This window comes from Saimiri boliviensis, chromosome 14 (genome assembly GCF_048565385.1).
Source record: "Saimiri boliviensis isolate mSaiBol1 chromosome 14, mSaiBol1.pri, whole genome shotgun sequence".
Lineage (NCBI taxonomy): Eukaryota > Metazoa > Chordata > Mammalia > Primates > Cebidae > Saimiri > Saimiri boliviensis.
The window spans coordinates 59,528,529-59,552,125 of record NC_133462.1 but is presented as its reverse complement, the minus strand read 5'-3'; the positions used below and the strand labels follow the sequence as shown (position 1 = coordinate 59,552,125).

Sequence of the window (23,597 nt, the reverse complement as noted above, 5' to 3'; positions counted from 1 at the left end):
TGCAAACCAAAAAAAAAAAAGGAAATAAGCTACATAAAGTAAAGAAAATATGGGTTTTTTTTGCTTTCCGTTGAAATCTGTGATTGTGCATTAACAACCACAGGTGAGTGAGTGTTCGCTCAAACAAGACCCAGGGCTCTGGCTGCCTTGAGTTCTTCAGGGCTCTGTTCCTCTTTTTCTCCTTCCCCTTCTGGTGTTTGGCCTGTGGAACTCTGTAGGGAGAGGCTGGGTCAGCCCTGCACAGGTAGGATGGGGCAGCATTTCTGTGGGGGATTGCGGTGAGGGATGGGGGGGCACACGTGTGTGTTTTAGGGTGTGGGCTTCACTTGTGTCACAGGACTGCCATGATCATTTGGGGAACACCTGGGAGTCCCAACCAGGTCGTCTTGGCACCCCGCGTGGACTAACAGAGATAGGCAAGGAGGTGCCGCTCCAGCTCAACAAGTCGGCACCCTCCTTGCTATGAGCAGAGCCCAGGCCCTAACAAGACTCTGAAGTCAGCCATGATCAGGGAAGCCCAGAAGCAGTGAGTCTTTTATGACTCCGGGGAGTGAAAAGGGAAGGACCATGGTCCTGCCAGTTCCCGGAGCACTAGGGCTGGTAAAAGGGGCTTTGCAGGAGGTATGTAAAGGGTAAGTAACCTAGGGAGTCGGAGAGGGTTCCCGAGCAACTGGGGATTTGAAACCAAGTACTATGAGAACTGCTCCTGCTGCCCGTGCGCCATCAGACGATGTCAACTTCCAATCAAGCACTGGGCCAGGTTTTTCACAGCTAGTATCTGGCTATATCCTCTACCTGCAGATTTGCTATTACCATCCCTCTTTTCCAGATGAAAAGAAATACGAAGGTGACTTGCCTAAGGTCTTGCAGCTAGAAAGTGACAGAACAGCATCTTCACGCTGACATCCTGTCCCTCACCCTGCAGTTGCAATGATGGAGGATTCCCAAGTAACAGATCTCCCCAAGGTCAAAGGAAAGCCAATGGAGCCAGCCAGGAAAGCCAAAACGAAAGGAAAGCAAGGGATCTGTGAGAGTCACGTGGCCCTGGCTGGCCACGGCGCCTTGGGAGGGTGGCCCTTTAAGAGCCCAGGTGTGGGTCAAACACTGAGCAGAGTTTCAGTTCTGGCAGCAGCATCCAGTGCCCTGCCAGCAGCTCCTAGAGAGGCAGGGGTTACTGACTGGCCAGCAGGCTGTGTCTGTGAAATCAGATCAACGGGAGAGAAGGAAGTGGCTACAAGTAAGTGTGACTGCTCTGGGCTCTTCAGATGGGATGCTATCTGAAAAGGGCTGGGGACGGTGGCTTGGGCAATCCCCTCCATTCACAACTCCCTGTCTCCCAGACAATGGGGAGAGAAGGACAATGGGCAGACTGCGTGACTGTGTGGTGGGGGAGTAAGCGTGCGGATCCCAGTGGGCCAAGTAGGGACATACGTGTGTGGAAGCCCCCCCGTCCTTTTCTGAGAAATATCAGCAGGTGGAAGGGACCTCTGTGGTGAGCATATGCAGCTGTACTCTTTCAGCTTGGTCTGTCCCCGGACTTCCTAACTCCTCATAGTGATCACCTGTGTGGCCTTAGGCAAGCCACCTAACCTCTCTGAGTTTCAGTTTCTTAATCTGTAAAACAAGGATAGAAATAATACCTATCATTCAGGCTCAATGTGGGTTCAAATGAGAAAATACGCATGAAATAGCTTTGTGACCTCTAGAGTGAAATAGGAATTGTTTCACATTTTTCAGTTTAATTAGTCAAGGATTTCTCAAACACCGGACAGACCTGGAATCAGATAATGTGCATAAAGTCTGGCACCCAGCAAGTCCTCTTTCAGTCTCTGAGGTTTCCCACTTGCGGCTTTCTGCTGAAGGCACGTTCAGCTCCTTTTTCTCATTTTCCAAGAAGCTCTGAAATCCTTCCCAAGTCCACCTGGCTTTGCTCTAGCAGATTCCTGCCATGGGAGACATCAATGTGTGTCATCACTTCATCCTGCCCTCGCTAGAAGTAGAGGAAATGACGTCCTCACAGCACCACTGAGTGAGGTAGGGCTGAGCCCCTAAAGACACTGGCAGCATGGTCAGCTCCCGCTGCTACTCCTGGGTCTGCAGCCAGCAGATCTCAGACGTGGGCCATCCCTCCCTTTGCCCATCCTGACAGCATCCCAAGCCAGCTGTCAAACCGCCCCACGCAAGAGCAGCAGCTGGTCAAGCTTGGTCCCGTCCCCGACCTCCAGTTCCCTCGTACAATCGCCATGGTGCCTGGAGCCATCGAAGCTGCTCCTATTTTGTGCGATCACCTTCCCCCTTCACTAGGGGAATTATATGTTCCTTAACATCTGGAGAGGAGATGGCAGTTTCAGGGGTTTGGGTAGAAGCCAGTTGTTTGGTGGCTTCCCAGAGGCAGATGTGGAATTCTCTCTCCATCCTTCTCCCCACTCCTGAATGTGCTAATGTAGCAGAAAGAACACTGGGCCCGGAGTCAGGAGAGCAATTCTCTCTGCCTGTCTCCCAGGGCCTCTAGACCTCTGTGGTTTTAGTTGATAAAACGTGGAGTCACACAGGCTTCCATTCAGTAAACCCACTTGCCCAGAGCTTTCACATCTTCATCTCATTCTCCCCGATAGAAACGAGGAGGTAGGCAGGGCTGGTTTTGTGACGCCATTCCCTAGTTTATGTGAGTGGTATAAAGCCACCCAGCAAGTTTGAATGATGATGTTTTGGTACAGCTGTTTTGATATGGTCATGAGGATATTTTGATATCACTTAAAAAGCAAACTATCTAACTTAAAAAATTATTACCTATGCATTGTGCTCAGCAGAGACACTTCATCTATGTCTTGCCCTCTCCCTGGAGGGGCTGGGGCTGGAGTCCCAGTGTCACTGGCATCAACACAGTGTGGTGGAGTGGAAAGGGGCTTTGGCATCAACATGCCCGGTTATAGGCATGGTTATTTACATAGCCTACATGTGGTAGGTGCTAAATAAACAGCAGCTAATATTCTCCAGGAAGAAATTTCTCTGCTGGCACCTACCCCTGGGTCTAGGTGTCTCTTTATTTTTTGAGACAGAGTCTTGCTCTGTCAGCCATGATGGAGCACAGTGATGCCATCTCTGCTCACTGCAACCTCTGCCTTCCGGGTTCAAGTGATTATCTTGCCTCAGCTTCCCGAGTAGCTGGGATTACAGATGTGCGCTACCACACTGGGCTAACTTTTGCATTTTTAGTAGAGACGGGTTTCACCATGTTGGTCAGGCTGGTCTCGAACTCCTGACCTCGTGATCCACCCACCTTGGCCTCCCAAAGAGCTGGGATTACAGGCGTGAGCCACCGTGCCTGGCCACAGGTGTCTCTTTATAAGAACCACCTTTTCTGTGAAAGGCAGGGAGAGGAGAACTGAACAATTCTCTTCTCTAAGATTGGATATCCTGCTCCTTCCTCTCTCCACTGCTTCCTTTCAATAGCAAGACCCTCCGAGGTATAGCAGAGTGGCTAAGGGCCTATGCTGTGGATCCAGAATCCCATCGAAGTCACTTGCCAATTGTGCAACCTGGGGAGAATGTCTTACCTCTCTGTGCCTCAATTATCTCACTCATGGAATGGGATTGCCCATTTTCTCCTACCTCCTAGGGTGGGTATCAAAATTAAACACATTAACACACGTAAGACCCCTGGAAAGGACTTGGTGTACGTTCTTCTAGCCTAGTCCATAGTGCCTGTCTCCTCTCTTACCCACGTGGGTCCAATGTAACTAGCTCACTCTCTATCTTCAAAGGATGCCCAGCAAGCAGACTTCTACTCTCCTGTCAAGTCCAGGGGACCTTTCTTCCTCTGAAAAAGAGGGACACCTGAGATTAGATGGACAAAGGTTTGGACTCTACACAATGAGGCCTGAATGCAGTCACTTTAATTGAATAGGAGCTAGTTAAATACATTTTATAAAAAGAAAAATGATTCTTCAGCACAGCTGACACTCCTGCCCCAATCCAACTGTGGGGACATTTGTTACAAATATGTTGGGACACTAACTTAGTAAATGAAAACGATCTAGCCAGCCTAGCCTCAGCAGTGAAAAAACAACTGCTAGTTTAAAGAGGAGAAAAACGTGCCCTCATGTATATAGTATCGCATATACAAAACCTGATAAAGCAGGCCCCTCTGTTCATTTAAAGAGTGATAATGAGGTAGTGACCTCAAATTCCAATTCTGCAATGGGTCTTGGGATCAAGAATCCCTATAACCCTTAGATATCCCCCCTGCGACATGAAGATAACAGTGTCTGTCTCCTGGGTTGTTGTGCTGATGGATGAAGTCACCCAGGTAAAGAATCTAGCAAAGCATTGGGCACACAGCAGGTGCTCAGCGTTACGTTCTCTTTCTTCCTTCCTTAAGCGAATCCTTTAAATCTAGCCCCAGACACTCTGTGGAGTTCTCTCTGAGATTTGCATCCCCCAGGTTTGGAAGAAAGTCTGGTTTTGAGAGAAAGGGGTCTCCAGTGATTCTGAAAGCTCGGGGTCCTTTCAGCTGCTGTTAGAGAAATTGTGCTTCAAGTTTTAGCTTTGGGCAAAGAAGCGCTCCTGTTCCTGAGAGCAAGGGTATCCTCTCCTGCCAATCATCTCCTCTAGGACTGGACTGTGTGTATCCCGGTGAGGTTGCTGTCTGCCAGGCCTGCCTGTGCATGCCTGATGCTCTCATCCCTGGCTTGAGACTGTGCAGAGGGTAATGGATGCACACACATGTCCCCTCTCTACACAAACATGCACAGCCACCAAACATGTCACAACATGAGAAGTCTGGGATGGAGGTCAGGATCCTCACCTTGGAGAAGTTGGCACCTGACTCTGCAACCCAGGGCAAGTCCAGAGGAGGGCTGCATCCCCCAGCTCAGCTTGTGGGAAGACCACTCCTGCCTCACGGAAATACTAGAAAGCTTGCTTATCTAGAGGTAAAGACAGGAACAAGAACCGAAGCTGGCTGCTGCTGGTGTGGGTTCTTCAAAGCAGGCAGCATTTTGCCCTCCCACCTGTGACTGCACCCACCCTGTGTAGACCCCTCAGGACTTTGCGGTCAGCCCATCCCACCCATTCCCGAGACCTCCAGGCCTCCTGAAAGCCATTCCCACCTGGGAGCATCTCTCATGCCAGCCTGCAGTGCCCACTCAGGTGATGATGCCCCAGCCAGCGTCCCCAGAGTGCTTCCACACTAGAGCTGACTGGCATTTGGCTAAGGCCCCACTCCACAGGTTAATCATTGGCCTGGTGAGAAAGGTCTGGGGCAATTAACCAGACTCAAAAGAGCCTCAACTTTGCCATCTGACACCCATATCTGTTCCCACTCCCTCCCCTTACACTTCCAAAGAAGTGCAGAAACAAAATACCTTTATCCTCACAAGGAAATAAAAGGTTCCTTGCTGGGAAATTCCCCTGCAGCAAAGAAATAATCAAGATAAACAACTCTATTGCCTTTGGCTCAGGCTGGTGAAGGGACTCGAAGGAGCGGGGGCGGGGGAGGGGGGTGCCAGGGTGGTGTGGGAGGTCTGGGAGTTCACGCCCAGCTGCCTCCTGCTTACAGTGCTCTTATCTTTATGGACACTCATTACTGCCCAAGCTTATGATCATTTAACACTCTCTTTGTCAAGACAACTCCAAAGTTTAAAGTCTGTTGAAGTCTGAGAAAGTGGGGACTCCTCTCTCCTCTAGGCTGTAGTTGGGGTCTTGATGACAGCTGTCAGGTGGGCCCCCGGGACCCTCAGCTCTCCCCAGCCTGGGCCGCATCCACGATGGTGACAAAGTCCACAAGGGCTGCTCCGTCTGAGTGGTCTTACCTTTGATTCTTCATCTTTATCTGCCAGGCCTTACCAGGGAGGATTGCAAGACCCTAACACCTATGCTTTTAATGCCAATCCCATAATCAAGTCACTGGGAGAACATAGCCTATCATTCAGTATCTCAAGATCTCCACGTTCTTATCCATAAAATGGTTGTGATTATACCTATCTGTCTTATTATAAGGGAACATATAAGGCTCAAATGAAATAACATAAATGATAGACAGTGCTTTTGTAATTAACAGGATCTCTACAATAACACGAATAAGTATAAGGTAAAAGCATGCTGCTGTATTTGGGGTGTGATACAGTACAGTGGAGAGGTTAAGCACATGGACTTTGCAGTCAGACAAAGCTGGGCCTAAATCTCCCCCGACCCCCATTCTGTGTACCCCCACACACTTAACCCCTGTGTGCCCTTGAGGAAAGTATTTAACCTTTAAGCCTTCATTTCCCCCCCTATGAAAGTGGGTAAGAATACTAACTTTATAGGACTGGTATCAAGTCTGTATGAGATAATACACATAAATTATTTCACACAGTGGCCTGGGACAGGATAAGAGAGTAATCAGTGGGGTTAGGACCATCATCATTACATTTACAGCTTTAATAATCATTATACCTCCTCTGTGGGTCTGTTTCCTCATCTGAACACACCATAAAATATGTCAGCCCGCTTCACCTCCCAGGGATGTTGCGGGTGGGGGTGGGCAGCTGAAGCAGAAAGATGGGGCTACATATTGGTAGGAACCGATTACCCAGCGAGCCATCCCTGTGCTCTTATGGTGTGCCTGGGACCGTGCCTCGTGGGCAGGGAAACAGAACAAATAACACAGTATCTCTATCCCAAAGGAACTTGCAGAAGAACTTGTTGAGAAGACAAAAGCTACTTATAACTACTAAGGAAATATAAGCATTGAAGGATGATAAGAATGAGTTGTTATGAAAAAGGTGGAGGCACTGATTGATTCCACAGGATTTATGTCAGTTGCTGGAGATACAAAGCCAAACAGGTGTCACAGAAACTCTAAGTTCGACTAGCCTTGGAAGACAAAGGGAGCTTCATCTTGTGGTTATTGTTTTTCAGCACTGCACACAAGAAGTCGGCCTGAGCTGTGCGGCGCCCAGGAGTCACCAGCAATGCTGCTCTTCGTGCTCACCTGCCTGCTGGTGGTCTTCCCAGGTGTGTCTGCCAGGTCCCAACTCCCTAAGCTCTACCCCTCCAGCCTACCCAACTCCAGGGCTCACCTCCCTGGGGGCGCTAAAGTCAGACTCATCCACAGGGATGTCGCTCTCAAAATGGGCACTCCCTTGAGGAAGAGTCACACGGAGGCAATGCCGAAAGGCCATGTCTGTGAGCCTTGGAAATCGGGGACAGGAATGGCGCTTCCTATTCTCAAGGCCAGGGGCTGTGAAGGATCCTCTTTGAGAATAACAAAGAATGTGATTTCAACCAAGGATCTCTATCCACTGTGGAATCCAAGGGAAGTCACTTATCCTTCCTGGCTCTCAATATTTTTATATGGGAAAAAAAAGAAAAGAAAATCATTGCCAAAGTGTTTTTAGAAATATAAGGAAATAACACATGGCAAGTGCAAACGTGTAACACCCTATGAAAGTGGCGTTCTTGTTGTAAAAAACAAGGGATGGCTGGACGCAGTGGCTCACAGCTATAATCCCAGCACTTTGGGAAGCCAAGGAGGGTGGATTGCTTGAAGTTGGGAGTTCAAGACCAGCCTAGCCAACATGGAGACACCTTGTCTCTACTAAATAAAAACAAAAATTAGCCAGCATGCACCTATAGTCTCAGCTACTTGGGAGGCTCAGGCACGAGCATTACTTGAACCTGGGAAGCGCAGGTTGCAGTGAGCCGAGATTGCGCCACTGGATGCCAGCCTGGGCGACAGAGAGAAACTGTCTCAAAAAAATAAAAATTAAAAAACAAGGGATATGATAAATTTGTCATTCCCTTGTCCTTGAAATGGGTATCATTAATGAATTACAAGTAAAATTTAATCATCATTAAAGCAGTCACTTTATTTAATCTCAGCAATTTTCCAGCTATAATACAGGTATACGATAAATTACCAACAGAGAGCCTATGTATCAGGTAGAAAACCACATCTCCTCAGAGTGGGTTATCTGGAACAGGCTTTACCTCCTAAGGGCCTCAGAAAGCCTCTCTCTTCTGTACCCACAGCCGTATCCACGAAGAGTCCCATATTTGGTCCCCAGGAGGTGAGTAGTGTGGAAGGTAACTCAGTGTCCATCACGTGCTACTATCCACCCACCTCTGTCAACCGGCACACCCGGAAGTACTGGTGCCGGGAGGGAGCCAGCGGCCGCTGCACAACCCTCATCTCCTCGGAGGGCTACGTCTCCGACAGCTACGCAGGCAGGGCTAACCTCACCAACTTCCCGGAGAACGGCACGTTTGTGGTGAAGATTGCCCAGCTGAGCCGGGATGACTCGGGGCACTACAAGTGTGGTCTGGGCCTCAATAGCCGAGGCCTGTCTTTTGACGTCAGCCTGGAGGTCAGCCAGGGTAAGGATCCAGGCTCCTTGGGCTTCTGGGCGAAAGTTAGAGGGAATTCTCTAAGGTGCATGAAGGACTGGAGGAGGAACTTCCTGACAAGGATGCATTGACCCGCGGGAGGTCAGAAGGCTCCCCTCTCCCCAGGCAGACTTCTTAGAACAAGAGAAGGAGACACATAGGGCCTACTTGGGGGTGATGAGTGAACCTTTCTAGGACTTGGTGGCCTATAACATTTTGGGCTTTCTGGAGACCCCAGCTTAGAAAGGTATGAATAGGACAAGCTTTCTTTCGTTTGCTATAGATAGAAAAGGAAATCTGACATCAGCCTAAGGAGATAGTAAAAGCAGGGGGAGATTTATAGGGATCCTTAAATCCCATCATGAATGCACCTTTCCATCAATGTTTGAGCCACCAGATGGCTTCCTGTAAAATGCATATATATTGTTTAACCCGGGAACTCTTAGTTCTTCAGTATTATCAGGGTAAATTAGATTGTTAGTTCCTGACCAAAGACCAAGATCCTGAAGGGATGGGTTGCAAACAAGCCTTTTCTAGTTGGAGAAAGAGAAAAAAAGAAAAGATCTTTCTGAAAGGGTTTAACAATGAGGCTATTGGAGACAATCAAGGGCGACTCAAAAGAGAGGTCTTAAGGGAGGAAAGAAATGAGAGGGACTCCCGAAGATATGTTTGGCTCCTTTGGGATATGTATACTATTGTCTGTGGACTAAACGCAGAGGTCATTTAGGTGGGGATAAAGTCTCAAAACCACAGAATCTTAAGAGGTGAAGAGAGCTTAGAGTTCACCCTATCCAGATGCCTAGAAGAACATGCAGATAAGGGGTATGCAGCCTCTGATTAAGCACTTTAGCAGAAACTCACCGCTCCATGAGACAGCCCGTTCCACATTTAGACTGTTGTAGTTTTTAGAAACTTTTACTGTAGTGCATTGAAATCCATCACCCTGGATTTACATTCATTCTGTTCGTTTCAACACACATTCATTTGGCCACCTACTGCCCAGAGGCATTGTGCTTGTCACAGCAGAGGGGTCAAACATGAGAAAAACATGTCCCTGCCCTCAAGGAACTTCCAGTCCATGGAGAGCATAATTAACCATATGCCAGATTGGATGTAATAAGTGATGCAGGTGTATCAAGAAAGCACAGGGCAGGGAGAGATTCGTGTCAGCTGGGGAAGTTTTCACGGAGGAGACAGCTGTCAAGCTGGGCCTTGGAAGACATATTCTGGCTGTGTTCCTCTGGGAAGGAGGACACTCCAGGTTATAAGCCCAACCACACCCCAACTGGGAATAGAAAATAGTCCCATGTTGCAAGAAATTAGAATCACAACTTGCCCCACCTTGTACCCCTCACCCTGCAGATCCTCGGCTCCTAAATGACCCTGAAGTCTACACAGTGGACGTGGGCAGCACAGTGACCATCAACTGCCCTATCAAGTCTGAGGCTGCTGAGAAGAAAAAGTCCTTTTACAGGATGATAGGCTCGTCCCATATGGTGGTCATTGACTCCACCAAATATGTGAGTCCCCCCTATAGAGGCAGAACACGCCTTGATATTCATGGTACTGGCCAGTTAATGTTCAACGTTGTCATCAACCAACTTAGGCTCAGCGATGCGGGGATGTATTTCTGCCAGACCGGGGATGATACCGGGGCTGACAAGAAGAATGTTGCCATCCAAGTGCTAGCGCCTGAGCCCGAACTGGTTTATGGAGACCTGAGGGGCTCAGTGACCTTCAACTGTGCCCTGCGCCCTGAGGTGGCAAACTTGCCCAAATTTCTGTGCCGGATGAGCAATGGGAAAAACTGTGACATTCTAATCAACACCCTGGGGAAGAGGGATCCAGCCTTTGAGGGTAGGATCCTGCTCAGCCCCAAGGACAAGAATGGCTTAGTCAGTGTGCTGATCACGGGCCTGAGGAAGGAGGACGCAGGGCGCTACCTGTGCGGAGCCCACCCGGACGGTTTGCTGCAGGATGGCTGGCCCATCCAGGCCTGGCAGCTCTTCGTCAATGAGGGTAAGACCCTAGAGAGGGAGGGAGAGGAGGTGGGGCAGTCTCGCAGGTGAGAGCCCAGCTCAGCTCCCTGTGAGTTCATTCAGCAACAGTCTCAATCAGCTGACAGCATCCACTCACTGACCAGTCTCGAACTGGAGCCTGTGTGGGCTGCTGCAGAGGACAGCGAGAAAAAGCAGCCTCTGCCTGGTGGTAGCTCCTAAATACTCTTCTGTTATCAAAGTCCTTTTCATGGCTGTCACTGCTTAACAAGTAAGCAGTGAGTAATGCTCCTGATTGAGCGTTAGGATAATCTAAGGACTTATTTGACTGCGTTTCAGAGCGATGGTGAAAGGCTCTGCATGGGCCCTCTGTCCCCTCCCCTGGCCCCTGAACAAGATGGGAAAAGATTGGCCTATCTTGGTCTCAGTGATAAGCCCCACCCTGCACCCCTCAACCCTCACATTCAGATGGGAAAAGACTGGTTTATCTTGGTCTCAATGTGTTCCAACTGGAGTGCCCCAGCTTCTAAATGTTTCACTCCCACATTTTGTAGGGTTATTTGTGAATCAGCACCATCTGGCCCACTCAGCCCTCCTCTAGCTAGCCATCAGCATGGTGAAAGAATTCAATCCCAGCCCCTTCTCTCCCAGAGCACTCTGCACAGAATTGCCCTTGTGAGAAGTAGCAAACCATTACTTGCAGTTCTGTGCTTGTGACTTTTCTTTAAGGGGCTTATGTTCCCCGCATGTCCTGTCCATATCCAGCTCCAGATCCTCCCCAGGTCCCCCTGCATCTTTGGTCACACGGGTTCTCTCTGGACCTCAGCTGCAGCTGCCTGGAGAATGGCTGTCCTCTTTGAGATGCCCCTTGGGGCCCCAAAAATTAAGGTCACCTGTGCTACATAGTTTCTATTCTACATCATACCATTCTAAATTTATTTTCTTGATTTGGAAATGATCCATTTGGCCATTTTTTTGTGGAATAGACTAATAAACAGACAAAAACCTATACAGAGGGAGACTTTGTAAGAAGCCACAGAAGAAGAGCTGATATTCTTTCCTTCAACTCCTCCCATTCTCTGCTCAGAGTAAGGTGGGGGGAAAGAATGACATGTCCGGGCTGATGGGGAGACTCTGTGTCCCCAGAGTCTGGCCCCGGTGGCTCTAGCTGCAGACTCTGTGACATTAGGAAAGTTCCTTTTCATTTTCTGAGGAGGGTAAGGTGATGCGTGTAAACTTCACTCCCCATCCTGGCTGAGACCCCAGGGCAAAAGACTTCTCAGGCCACGCAAGGCTCTTCCTGAGTGACCGTCCTCCCATCTCATCTCTGTCTGTGCTTCCAGAGTCCACATTTCCCCGCAGCCCCACTGTGGTGAAGGGGGTGGCAGGAGGCTCTGTGGCTGTGGTCTGCCCCTACAACCCTAAGGAAAGCAAAAGCATCAAGTACTGGTGTCGCTGGGAAGGGGCCCAGAATGGCCACTGCCCGCTGCTAGTGGAGAGCGACAGGATGGTTAAGGAGCAGTACAAGGGCCGGCTTGTCCTGCACCAGGAGCCTGGCAACGGCACCTACACCGTCATCCTCAACCAGCTCACCAGCCAGGACGCCGGCTTCTACTGGTGTCTGACCAACGGCGATACTCGCTGGAGGACCACTGTGGAGATCAAGATTATCGAAGGTAAGAGCTGAACGGAGAGGGAGAAAGCTCTAAGACCTCTCCAGCCAGCAGCCGCATCCCCAGCCACTCCTCCTCCTCTCTCACCTGCCTCCACGCTGCTAGGCTGGACCTCAGGAGGGAGCCCACCCGTCCAGAGGTCACATTTTCACACCTGTAACATGCATCCTACACTCGGAATACCAAACATGGGACCACCTACTAGTAAGAGCATGGATCTCTGTGCAGGCATCAGCTGAAGTCCAGGACTGCAGATAGCTCTTTGTATTGAGTCTAGAAGAGAAGGAAGAGTGAGGAAAGCAAACTGAAGTCCACGTGCAAGAATCCATGGGCTATGATAGACTCTGGATTGACCATGGTGCTCATCAATAATAATTATTACCTAGACACACAATTGCATTGCTTATGTAGTCAGAAAACATACTAATTTCTAATGCTGGTTAAAGAGGAAATGTAGACTAAGCATGCTGGTGCGTGCCTGTAATCCCAGAACCTTGGGAGGCCAAGATGAGGGGATGGCTTGAGCCCAGGAGATGGAGGCTGCAGTGAGCTATGCCTGCACCACCACCCTCCAGCCTGGGTGACACAGAGAGAGACCCCGTCTCAATATATATAAAGAAGGCTTGTGGACAAAGGTTCCCACCAGAGTCACTTCCCTGCAGCATCTCCAAGTACCAAATTCTGTGCCTATTTCTACCTCCGTCCCTTCTCCAGGAGAACCAAACCTCAAGGTACCAGGGAATGTCACGGCTGTGGTGGGAGAGACTCTCAAGCTCCCCTGCCACTTCCCATGCAAATTCTACTCGTACGAGAAATACTGGTGCAAGTGGAGCGAGAAGGGCTGCCGGGCCCTGCCCAGCCAAGATGAAGGCCCCAGCCCGGCCTTCGTGAACTGCGACCAGAACAGCCGGATCGTCTCCCTGACCCTGAACTCAGTGACCAAGGCGGACGAAGGCTGGTACTGGTGTGGAGTGAAGCAGGACCACTCCTACGGAGAGACTGCAGCCGTCCATGTGACAGTTAAAGACAAGAAGGTGGCAGGTGAGTCTCCAAGGGCAGGGCCTGTGCCCCCCAGACCCAGAGGCAGGACTCCCTGAAGGCCCCTGCCTGAGAGCTTCTCAATCAATGCTGGCCCCCTATGTTTGGCTGTCAGAGGCTGAAAGTGGGTGGGGAAGGGAGGGGACATTTAGGTCCTATATAGCCTCACTGAGCCCTTCAAAAGGGACATCTCGAATAAACATACCCACTAAGTAGAAATAGTGGGTTTGCTATTTAACCTCGGCATTAAGACAAGTCCCAGCTGAAGGTGGTGGCTCACACCTGTAATCCCAGCACTTTGGGAGGCCGAGGTAGGCAGATCACTCGAGGTCAGGTGTTCAAGACCAGCCTGGCCAACATGGAGAAACCTCGTCTCTACTAAAAATACAAAAATTAGCCAGGCATGGTGGCACACGCCTGTAATCCCAGCTACTTGGGGGCTGAGGTGTGGGAACTGCTTGAACCCAGGAAGCTTGGGGTTGCAGTGAACTGAGATTGCACCACTGCAATCTGTGCAATCTAGGCGACAGAGCTAGACTCTATCTCAAAACAAAAACAGAAACAGAAACAAAAAAGAAACCAAGTTTAATAGTTGTCACTTCAGCCCAAATTGAAGTCTCTTCTCTGTCTGGAAATATTCTTCTGTGCATAGAAGGATAATACGCATACATCACTGTTATATGCAATACATTCATCCTCCTTCCCCTTGCCAAAGCTTGCCCTCAAAAGAAGACCAGATACCTTCATTTACAAAGTCTGATTAAGAAAATTAGGCAACCTCATCTAGTAAGTTTGCATTTCAAGCGCCTTTTTAAAATTTTACATGAATTGTTTTATCCCTGATAAGGGTATTTTGTAATCCCTCAAGAAATCCTGTTGCGTCTGGACCCTGCCGGTGGGACTCGCTGAGGGGCCCATCTCCAGGCTACCACCAGGGGGCAGCACTATTGCAGCCAACTCTGCAGTCAGGAAGCCTGGAGAGCCATGAAAATCTCCCTGGCCTAAGTGATGGGTCAGCCTTTATGCACAGATGATCTAATACACAAAGCCTTGAAGGTCCCCACCATACTTTTGTTAGTAATGGGGCAGAGATCATCTGTGACAGCTGACAAAGGCCATCGTGGCTCTGTTTCTAATGTCATCCTGGGTCCTACCCTAATAGCCTTGAGCTCGAACCCTGACCCTGTGATTCCTTATGAAGTCTCCCCAGACTCCTTCACCTCAAAGAGTAAGAGCATGGAGGAAAAAACCACGACCCAGGCCTCCCATCTTCCCTGTTGCAGGGTCCCGCAATGCCAGCCCAGCGAAAGCAGACGCTGCCCCTGATGAGAAGGTGCTAGAGTCTGGCGTCCAGGAGATTGAGAACAAAGCCGCTCAGGAGCCCAGGCTTTTTGCAGAGGAAAAGGCGGTGGCAGATACAGGAGATCAAGGTGGTGGGAGCAGAGCATCTGTGGATTCCAGCAGGTGAGGAAGGATTCAAGGCTCCCCACTTGGAGAACACCCCAGAGCCGAGGACCTGAGGTTGGGCCACCAGGTCCAAGGAGGAGAGCCTGTCTGTCTCTTGAGCACTGGGGCAGCCCTTACGACCTCTGCTTATACGTGGGAGGGTCCCGTGGCACCCTCTGCCCTCTCCCATGGCTGAGGAGGTGTTTACAATGCAGTTCCGTCTTCCAGGCCTGGGATGCAACCAGATCCAGTGCTTGCCTTTGCCAGCCTGGGAAGCCTTCTTAGAAGAACAGAGCTAGGGAGCTGCATCAGCTGGATGGGGTGGATAAATAAACCCGGGAGGAAAAAGTAGCCGAGCCAACCTTGTCAGCATTTCCTTGGGCCCCCAGCTCTCCCTTCCAGAGATGAACTAATGTAAGTCTTCTTCCAGCTCTGAGGAACAAGGCGGGAGCTCCAGAGTGCTGGTCTCCACCCTGGTGCCCCTGGGCCTGGTGCTGGCACTGGGAGCCGTGGCCGTGGGGGTGGCCAGAGCCCGGCACAGGAAGAACGTGGGTGAGTCCCTGAGATACTCCCGGCCTCCCACCTCCAACCCCAGCCCTCAGTCCTGAATCATCTGCCCGTGGAGGAGGCTGTGTTGTCTCTTCTTTTTCACGGGCTAAAACAAAGGATCCCGAGAAAGCATGATGGGGAAAGATAAACCCACACATACTCAAAACTTAAAGTCTGAGCTGTTGTCCAAATAGTATCTTTGGAAAATCATCTCCAACTACCCGTGGTCTACGTTCAGAGGCAGAGCTGCCAGGAAGAGGAGATCGGGTTTTGGGAGACCCTGGGCTTGGACTAGATGGATAACTAATGAGCTGTGTGACTTTGGGGCATCCCTATGCCATGACTCGGTTTCCTCATGGGTCAAGACAAGGGTGATAATCGCCGCCTTCAGGGCTGATGTGAGGACCGAGGGAGATGCTGTGCATTGAAAGTTCCCAGAGTGACAAACAAAGATCAGGGATTATCAAGTCTTGATGACCCAGGAAAAGGGCCTAGGGAGGATCCTTTCCATCCGCCTGGGCCATAGTCAGGTGCACAACCTCAGCTGTCCCGCGGGGCTGCAGCAGATCCGCCCAGCCTGGCCTTCAAGGCCCCAGCCCCTGTCCCTGCACCAACTCCTCTTCCTCCTGTACAGACCGAGTTTCAATTAGAAGCTACAGGACAGACATTAGCATGTCAGACTTTGAGAACTCCAGGGAATTTGGAGCCAATGACAACATGGGAGCCTCCTCCATCACTCAGGAGACATCACTCGGAGGAAAAGATGGTATGGCCCTCACTCAAGAGAATGTTCAGCCCCTGGGGGGAGCAAGAATTGGCCCCACGTCGGGGTTGGGAAAAGGAGGCTAGTAAGGGCTAATCTATCCCCTCTCTTCACACAGGGTTCGTTGCCACCACTGAGAGCACCACGGAGATCAAGGAACCCAAGAAGGCAAAAAGGGTGAGGAGGAATAAGTAACCCCCACTATGGGACAAGGAAATGCAGCATGAGGGACTGCAGTTAGACTTCAGGAAGAACTGTTAACCTCAACATGTGGGCTGATCCCGGAATAGGGAGGATGGTGTACATAGTCCTTAGGAGTCCTCAAGACCTTTTGAGGAACAGTTATATCTTACTGGTTGCGGGATGCTGATGTGGATGAGGCCCAGGAAGGAGTGAGCTGCATGACTAGGCTGTAAAGCTGCAGGAGGGAGGCAGGCGGGAGACGCGGAAAGTGGGCGCATGAAAGATGGCGTCGCAGGTGGGACGCTCCCATGCTGAATGCTGCTGACATGCGTGCTCTTCCTGGGCTGGGGGACCCAAGGATCTTGGGTCACGCATCCTCCCTTGAGGGTTTGCTCAGGACCAGCCTTCTGCCTGGGCCCAGGAGACGTGGGCAGTTTGAAGCTAGCGGCCCCACCAGAGGCAACTCCTGCGTTTGGGCGCCGTATTACCGTTCCCTCCAGCTTCCCTAGGACTCAGGGCACCCGGAAAATAACATCTCGTGCCTCCAATCTCGAGGCAATCGTGGTTTTGTTTTGTTTCTCATACCTGCTTTTGCTTGAAACCGCTCGGGCATTTAGCAAAGTCAGAACGAGTTATTCCTTCCCCTTTAGCTTCGTGGTGCCGAAAAGCTACCTCTCTGGGCTGGTAGAGAAAGAAAAACATAAGCCACCGTGGTTGACCCCAGCTTAGGGTACCTTGCCCGTGGATTGTGTGGGCACAGCTTCCGGGGACAGGCCCAGGCAACCGAGGTGGTTCCACTCCATGTGTCAGAAGGAGGTAGTGAGACAGAGGGAGATATTTTTAGAGGCAGCAAATTTCCATTTCTCAAACTGGGTCCTTCTTGGTGAGCTTGGGGGCTGGGATGAGAACGGTGGGCCCCACCGGCTTGTGTTACTTGGGTGGAGACCATGAATTCAGGACACTGAGTACCTTCCCTCCTCTCCCCTCTGACTCCACCCACTGAGCCAGTGCCCCCAACACTGACGCCTCTCCTGTTGCCCCTTAGTCATCCAAGGAGGAAGCCGAGATGGTCTACAGAGACTTCCTGCTGCAGTCGAGCGCGGTGGCCGCTGAGGCCCAGGACGGCCCCCGGGAAGCGTAGATGGTGCTGCCGCCTGCTCCCTGCACCCATGACAATCACCTTCAGAATCATGTCGATCCTGGGGCCCTCCGCTGCCAGGGACCCTGCTGCCTGCCCTCACACCCGCCTAGGTTTTTCCTGCTGTCCTCAGAGGCATACTGGTCCCCTCGTCAATGACACTAAAGCCTGGTCTAATTGTTCTGTTGGGGGTGAGGGTGGCGTGAGGAGGTCCCACTTGTAGCTGCTTTCTGTTGAGAGAATCTCAGGTATGGAGGAGAAGAGAGAGGTCCTCAGGTGTCCCTTGAAGGAAGAGGGACCAGGGTGGGAGAGCTGATTGCAGAAAGGAGACATGTAGTGCCTGTCTGCACCCTTATCACGGGATGGCAATGGAATTTTTCCCTCCACTCCATTCCTCCCTCCTGTCCTTCCTCTCTTCTTTTCTTCCATCACAAGATTCATTTGAATATGTACTAGAGTCCAGGCGCTCTGCTGGAGGCTGGCACAGGTGTGCTCACAGCCTTTCTGAGGACACCAGTGAAAGAAGCCACAGCTCCTCCTGGCGAATTTACACTCACTGAGTCTTAACTTCTCACCAGGTGTGCTCACCTCTGCCTCTATTGGGAGATAGCATAAAATATCTTCAGTCCTAAGGCCTTAGGTGTCATGTATGAAGGAAATACCTACAGGTCATTTTAAACCCACATTCTTACTATTTCACGAGTGAGAAAATTGAGGTTTAGAGGAGTAAAGTGGGTTTTTTTTTCTTTTTCTTTCTTTCTTTTCTTTTCTTTTTTTTTTTTTTGAGACATCATCTCACTCTGTCACCCAGGCTGGAGTGCAGTGGCATGATCTCAGCTCACTGCAACCTCCGCCTTCTGGGTTCAAGTGATTCTTACGCCTTAGCCTCCTGAGTAGCTGGGACTACATACGTGCGCCACCATGTCTGGCTAATTTTTTGTATTTTTTTTTTTAATAGAGACAGGGTTTCGCCATGTTGACCAGGCTGGTCTTGAACTCTTGGCCTCAAATGATCTGCCCGCCTCAGCCTCTGCAAGGTCTGGGATTACAGGCATGAGCCACTGCACCCAGCCCTGAAGTGTGTTTCTCAAGGGCTCTCGGTGAGATAAACTAAATTTGACGTCTCCTGTCCTGGGCCAGGGATCTCTCTGCAAGGGTAGTTGCCCCTCTCTTGGAGGTACAGTTTTAGAATAAGGAGGAGGAGGAAGAAGAGAAAATATAAAGGAAGGAGACTGATCTTTCCCAGACCCACCTGAGGGAAGACAACCCTATCCATCATGGACCTAAGATACAAGAACAGCCAATCCCTCACAACCCCTGATGTTTCAAGAGTTCCAAGTTGAAGGGAAGCAAAGAAATGTTTGATGGTGCCACAGAGGGGCAGCTCTCCAGAAAGCTAAAATTCAGTTTCTTTTTCCCTCTGATTTCTGTACTTCAGCCAGCCTACAAGCTGATACTTGCTAACAAATCAGAAATGTGACAATGAATAATTAAAGACTGTGATTGCCACCAAGAAGGCTCAGATTGTATTTGTCCCCAATACCTTCTGTCTCCCAGGCGGCCCCTTCAGAGCCCTTCTTTTTCTTTTCTTTTCTTTTTTTGACAGGACACTCTGCTGCCCAGGCTGGAGTGCAGTGGTGCAGTCATGACTCACTGCAGCCTCGACCTTTGGGCTCAAGTGATTCTCTCACTTCAGCCTCCAGAGAAGCTGGTGGCATCTGCCACCACACTGGCTAACTTTTTGTGCTTTTTTGTAGAGACAGAATTTTGCCATGTTGCCCAGGCGGGTCTCGAATTCCTGGGCTTAAGTGATCCTCCCACCTCCGCCCCTCAAAATGCTGGGAACCCAAGCATGAACCACGGCATCCGGCTGCCTTTTGCTTTGGTCCCACTTTTAGGCACTCCGGGACCCCCTTGTCTGTTAAGCTCATTCCTAAGTTCTGGTGCAAAACCATGTCATATCCTATAAGGACTGTCCAAGCTGTCTGTTGGCAGCTAGCCCCCCATCTCACCCCTGGACTATTCCACGGGGCTTCAGTGTGTGGAGGGTTCTCTCTGCGAGAGTTCTCCCCAGTCTACCGTCCGACATGATGGGAACCTTTGCTTCCACTCAGGCCTTGCACATAATGCTGAGGCTGCTACGAGCTTCCCGAGCCTACCCTCTCCCGGGACTCAGCCTTCAGTCCTCTTTTGGTTTCCCCTTCAGCCCCAGTAATTACGGTAGTCAGTCTCAGCTCCCAGGCCCTGACCTGCGTCAGAGCCTTGGGCTTCTATCCAGCCAGAAGAGGGGGTATCAGGAATGTTTATTTCTCTCTTTATGGGGGGGAAGCATTGCTTCTGGAATGACACCAAATCGTTCCAGGAGAATCAAAATGACAAGGTGTGTCAGAACCTACCACTGTCTTACCCCTCTGGGAAGCTGTTCTCTGACTCACCAAAGGGCCGGGTGTATGGTAGAGAATTAAAATGCAACTTCCGTTATCAGTGCCAATAGCCGGCGAGACAGTCCTGAGCTCATGCCACCTATCCCAGTCCCCAGAAGCAAAGGTCAAGAAATGTCACTAAAGCCAAAGGCGATCTTATGTTGTTCCTAAGTGATATTATCAGTGCCGTCCAAAGTCCATCTGCCCCCACGTGTAGCACGAGAAACCCTCTTAAAGCAGACAGCTGGTCCATAGGTTCCAGTGGACGTGGGTTTGGAGGGGTTGGGCTTCAGCTCAGGACAAGGCGGTGACAGCCGACTGCAGGACTGATGAGCAGTGGCCCGCGGCCCCGAGCATTCAAGGAACTATTTAAACACTTGAGGACAAGGAAATCTTCCCCAAATTCTTGAATTATCTTAATCTTTATTATTTTTTAAAGTCCAATATGTAAATACAGAACTATTATTAAGGCCCAACGAGAGTATTATTAAGGCCCAACTATTATTAATGCTCAACCACTGTGGGGCCCAACAGTGGTTAGAAATTTTTTCGTTTGTTTGTAGAGACAGGGTCTTGTTTTTTGCCCAGGATGGTCTGGAACTCCCGGCCTCACACAATCCTTCCGCCTCTGCCTCTTAAAGCACAGGGACTACAGGCGTGAGCCACCGCATCCAGCCAAGAAGTTGTTGAGAGTCATTGATTTTGTTTTGTAAAGCTAAAAATAGATCCCTGATTTAGACTTTTCCAAGACTCAAGACACGACATCTCTCCCAAGAACATTAAACAGCAGCGAGAGGAATGGGCTGTGCTGTGGTCTATGAAACGGGTCCCCCAGGCAGAGAAATAAGTTGAGTTTCCCACCATCACCCCCAACTTTCCTAAAATAATGGTCTCTACTAGGGAGTCTGTGCAACGAAAGTAAGAGCCCATCTCAAAAAGGCTACATGTCTAAGTGGACAGTGGACACGCTGGAAACAAGCTGTGAGGCTGAGACCAAAGGCCCCAGCAGGCCATGGAGCGAGGCAGGCCCTGAGGAGGCTCCACCCTGAGTAGAAACCAAGCAGGTCTGGAGTGTCTATTCCAAGGCTGATTCTTATTTTTGGGAGTTGTTTTGTTTTGTTTTTGAGATGGGGTCTTGCTTTGTTGCCCAGGCTGGAGTGCGATGGCACAACCTCGGCTCACTGCAACCTCCGCCTCCTGGGTTCAAGTGATTTGCCTGCCTCAGTCTTCTGAGTAGCTAGGATTACAGGTGCACCCACCAGGCCCAGCTAATTTTTGTAGTTTTTTAGTAAAGATGGGGTTTGCCCATGTTACCCAAGTTAGTCTCAAATTCCTGACCTTGTGATCCACCCACCTCGGCCTCCCAAAGTATTGGGATTACAGGTGGGAACCACAGCGCCTGGCTGATTCTTAAAAGGGCAGCCAAGCTGCTCTCCCGAGCCAAAAACCTTTGTCCTACATATAGGGACATGAATATTCTAAAATCCAGGTTTTTGCTGTTATGTCACATGGAAGTTGACCCAAAAGTCCTCCAAAAGTTTGGAGTTTTAACCTCAGAACTCCAATAGGAATATGGCCGTAGTCAGGAAAGAAATCTTAGTCACCAAAATTCCACCATTTCTTATTTTTTAAAAAGTCACAAATAGGCTTATTGTTGTAAGGGGGGATGCTCAAAGGCCCTACTCCTGCGGAGTGACTTGCTCTGGGACAGGCAAGCCTGGGGTCCTGTGGTGCTGGGAAGGACGGGACCACAGGCTGCCTGCGTCAGGTGCCTCTCCCTGGGGCGGGGGCTTGTTCTTGTTGAGTCCACCAGACAAGGAGATTCTTGTGGTCATCGCAGAGAACAGCATGGGGTCGTGGACCACCTGAGAATGGAGGCCCTCAGTTTGGGAAGGCCCAGGAAATGGCCCTTCTAACCCGGCCATGAGGAGGTTAAAGTAGAGACATGCAATAACCAGGCAGAACCCATGACAGCAACCTCCAGCAGTGGGGGCGGCTCATCTCCACCGCATTCTGACCAGATCACAGGCCGTGTGCTATGTCCCTGGTAACACTGACCTCATGTGAGCCTCACAACAGCCTTATGGGAAATGTTCTTCTTAGCCCATCTGTGACATAGGGAGGATGGCAGAGCCTAAGCTGGAAGGTCATCACCGAGAGTGGATGAATCCACCGGAGGGTCTTACACTTTCCATTGTCTCTCACATGATGTATTCTCTCCACCTGGCTGTCCGGGGCTGTGAATGTTTTCCATCAGGTTCACGCCTTCTGGCCCCTAGAGGGTGCTGGGCCATTGGCTCCCCTGCCCCAGGGTGTGCTCCAGCCTGGCAGACACTCCACACACTCACACAAACAAACACACACCACACACTTCACAGAGCACACACTCACAGCCACACACCACACATTCACACACATGACACTCCACAGAGCACACACTCACAGCCACACACCACACATTCACACACATGACACTCCACAGAGCACACACTCACAGCCACACACCACACATTCACACACATGACACTCCACAGAGCACACACTCACAGCCACACACCACACATTCACACACATGACACTACACAGAGCACCATGGCAGCCCTGTGAGTCGGAAAGGAGAAATCAAGTTCAGACGAGAAAAACAGAGACGAAAGTAAGGATGTAATCACACCAGTCATCAATGTTCCCTTGGGCCCCAACCCCCATGATCCAGGGGTAACAGCTGAAGATACAGACAGGATAGGCCCAGTTCTGGGAGTTTTGATCCCCTCAAACTCCAAAATTTCACCTCCTGCCCAGCAGCCCTCAGACCCCTAAGTCTTAGTCTTAACAACCTAATGGGATGTTTTCAGGATTTCACTTGGGCCACACGTGATGCGAAAGGCTCTCCTACCCACTTGCATTCCACACACCTTCTGCCCTGCCTGGCAGGCCCCAGACTCAGCACAGCCAAACCCAGATCACAGACATGCACACACACTCACACTCCACAGAGCACACAGAGTCCACAACACACTCTCACACTCACACTCATAACCACACACCACACACTCCAAAGAGCACACACACCGCAGAGCACACACACAGCCCACAACACTCATACACACTCATAACCACACACCACACACACACACACTCCACAGAGCACACACAGTCCACAACACATTCACACTCACACACTCATAACCACACACCACACATGCACTTCACAGAGTGCACACACAGCCCACAACAGTCTCATACTCACACACTCATAACCACACACCACACATTCACACACTCCACAGAGCACACACACAGCACACAACACTCTCATACATACTCATAACCACACACCACACACTCCACAGAGCACACACACAACACACAACACACTCATACTCACACTCATAACCACACACAACACACTCACACACTCCACAGAGCACAGACACAGCCCACAACACTCTCATACTCACACACTCATAACCACACAGCACACACTATACAGAGCATGCACACATAGCCACATCACACACACTCATAACCACACAACACACATTCACACGCACATAACCACATTACACATTCCACAGAGAACACACACAGCCACACTCCACAGAGTACACATAGTCACAAACCATACACACACAAGCACACACCACACACACACTCCACAGAGCACACACACACTCATAGCCACACACCACACATTCACACACATACATACTACACAGAGCACACGTGCAGCCACACACCACATTCACACTCACGCTCATAGGCATACACTACACATTCACACACACTCATAACCACACACCACACATTCACACAAGTACACATAGCACACACTCACTCATAGCCACACACAGCTACACATATTCACAATCGCATACTCATAGCTACCCACCACACATTGACACTCACATCCGACACACAGCACATACTCATAGCCACACTAGAGCCAAAAATATTTGTCCTAGATACAGGAACATGGATATTCTAAAGTTCAAGTTTTTGCTGATATATCACATTCAC

At 50.2% G+C, this 23,597-nt stretch overlaps 1 protein-coding gene across 2 annotated transcripts; it reads left to right on the top strand.

Moving 5' to 3' along the window:
- Nucleotides 1-1,089: 1,089 nt before the first annotated feature.
- On the top strand, nt 1,090-18,673 carry PIGR (polymeric immunoglobulin receptor). 2 transcript variants are annotated; one of them, XM_003930430.4, is made up of 11 exons: nt 1,090-1,237; nt 6,904-6,999; nt 8,017-8,361; nt 9,733-10,389; nt 11,711-12,043; nt 12,755-13,081; nt 14,362-14,542; nt 14,955-15,076; nt 15,708-15,839; nt 15,955-16,013; nt 17,065-18,673. In XM_003930430.4, exons 2-11 carry the CDS (start codon nt 6,957-6,959, stop codon nt 17,158-17,160), a joined length of 2,295 nt encoding a protein of 764 aa, XP_003930479.3. In that variant the 5' UTR covers nt 1,090-1,237; nt 6,904-6,956; the 3' UTR covers nt 17,161-18,673. The 2 variants fall into 2 exon arrangements, with proteins under 2 accessions (XP_003930479.3, XP_010339311.3); XM_010341009.3 differs by lacking the exon at nt 1,090-1,237 and adding an exon at nt 1,930-2,034.
- The last annotated feature ends 4,924 nt before the right edge of the window (nt 18,674-23,597 follow it).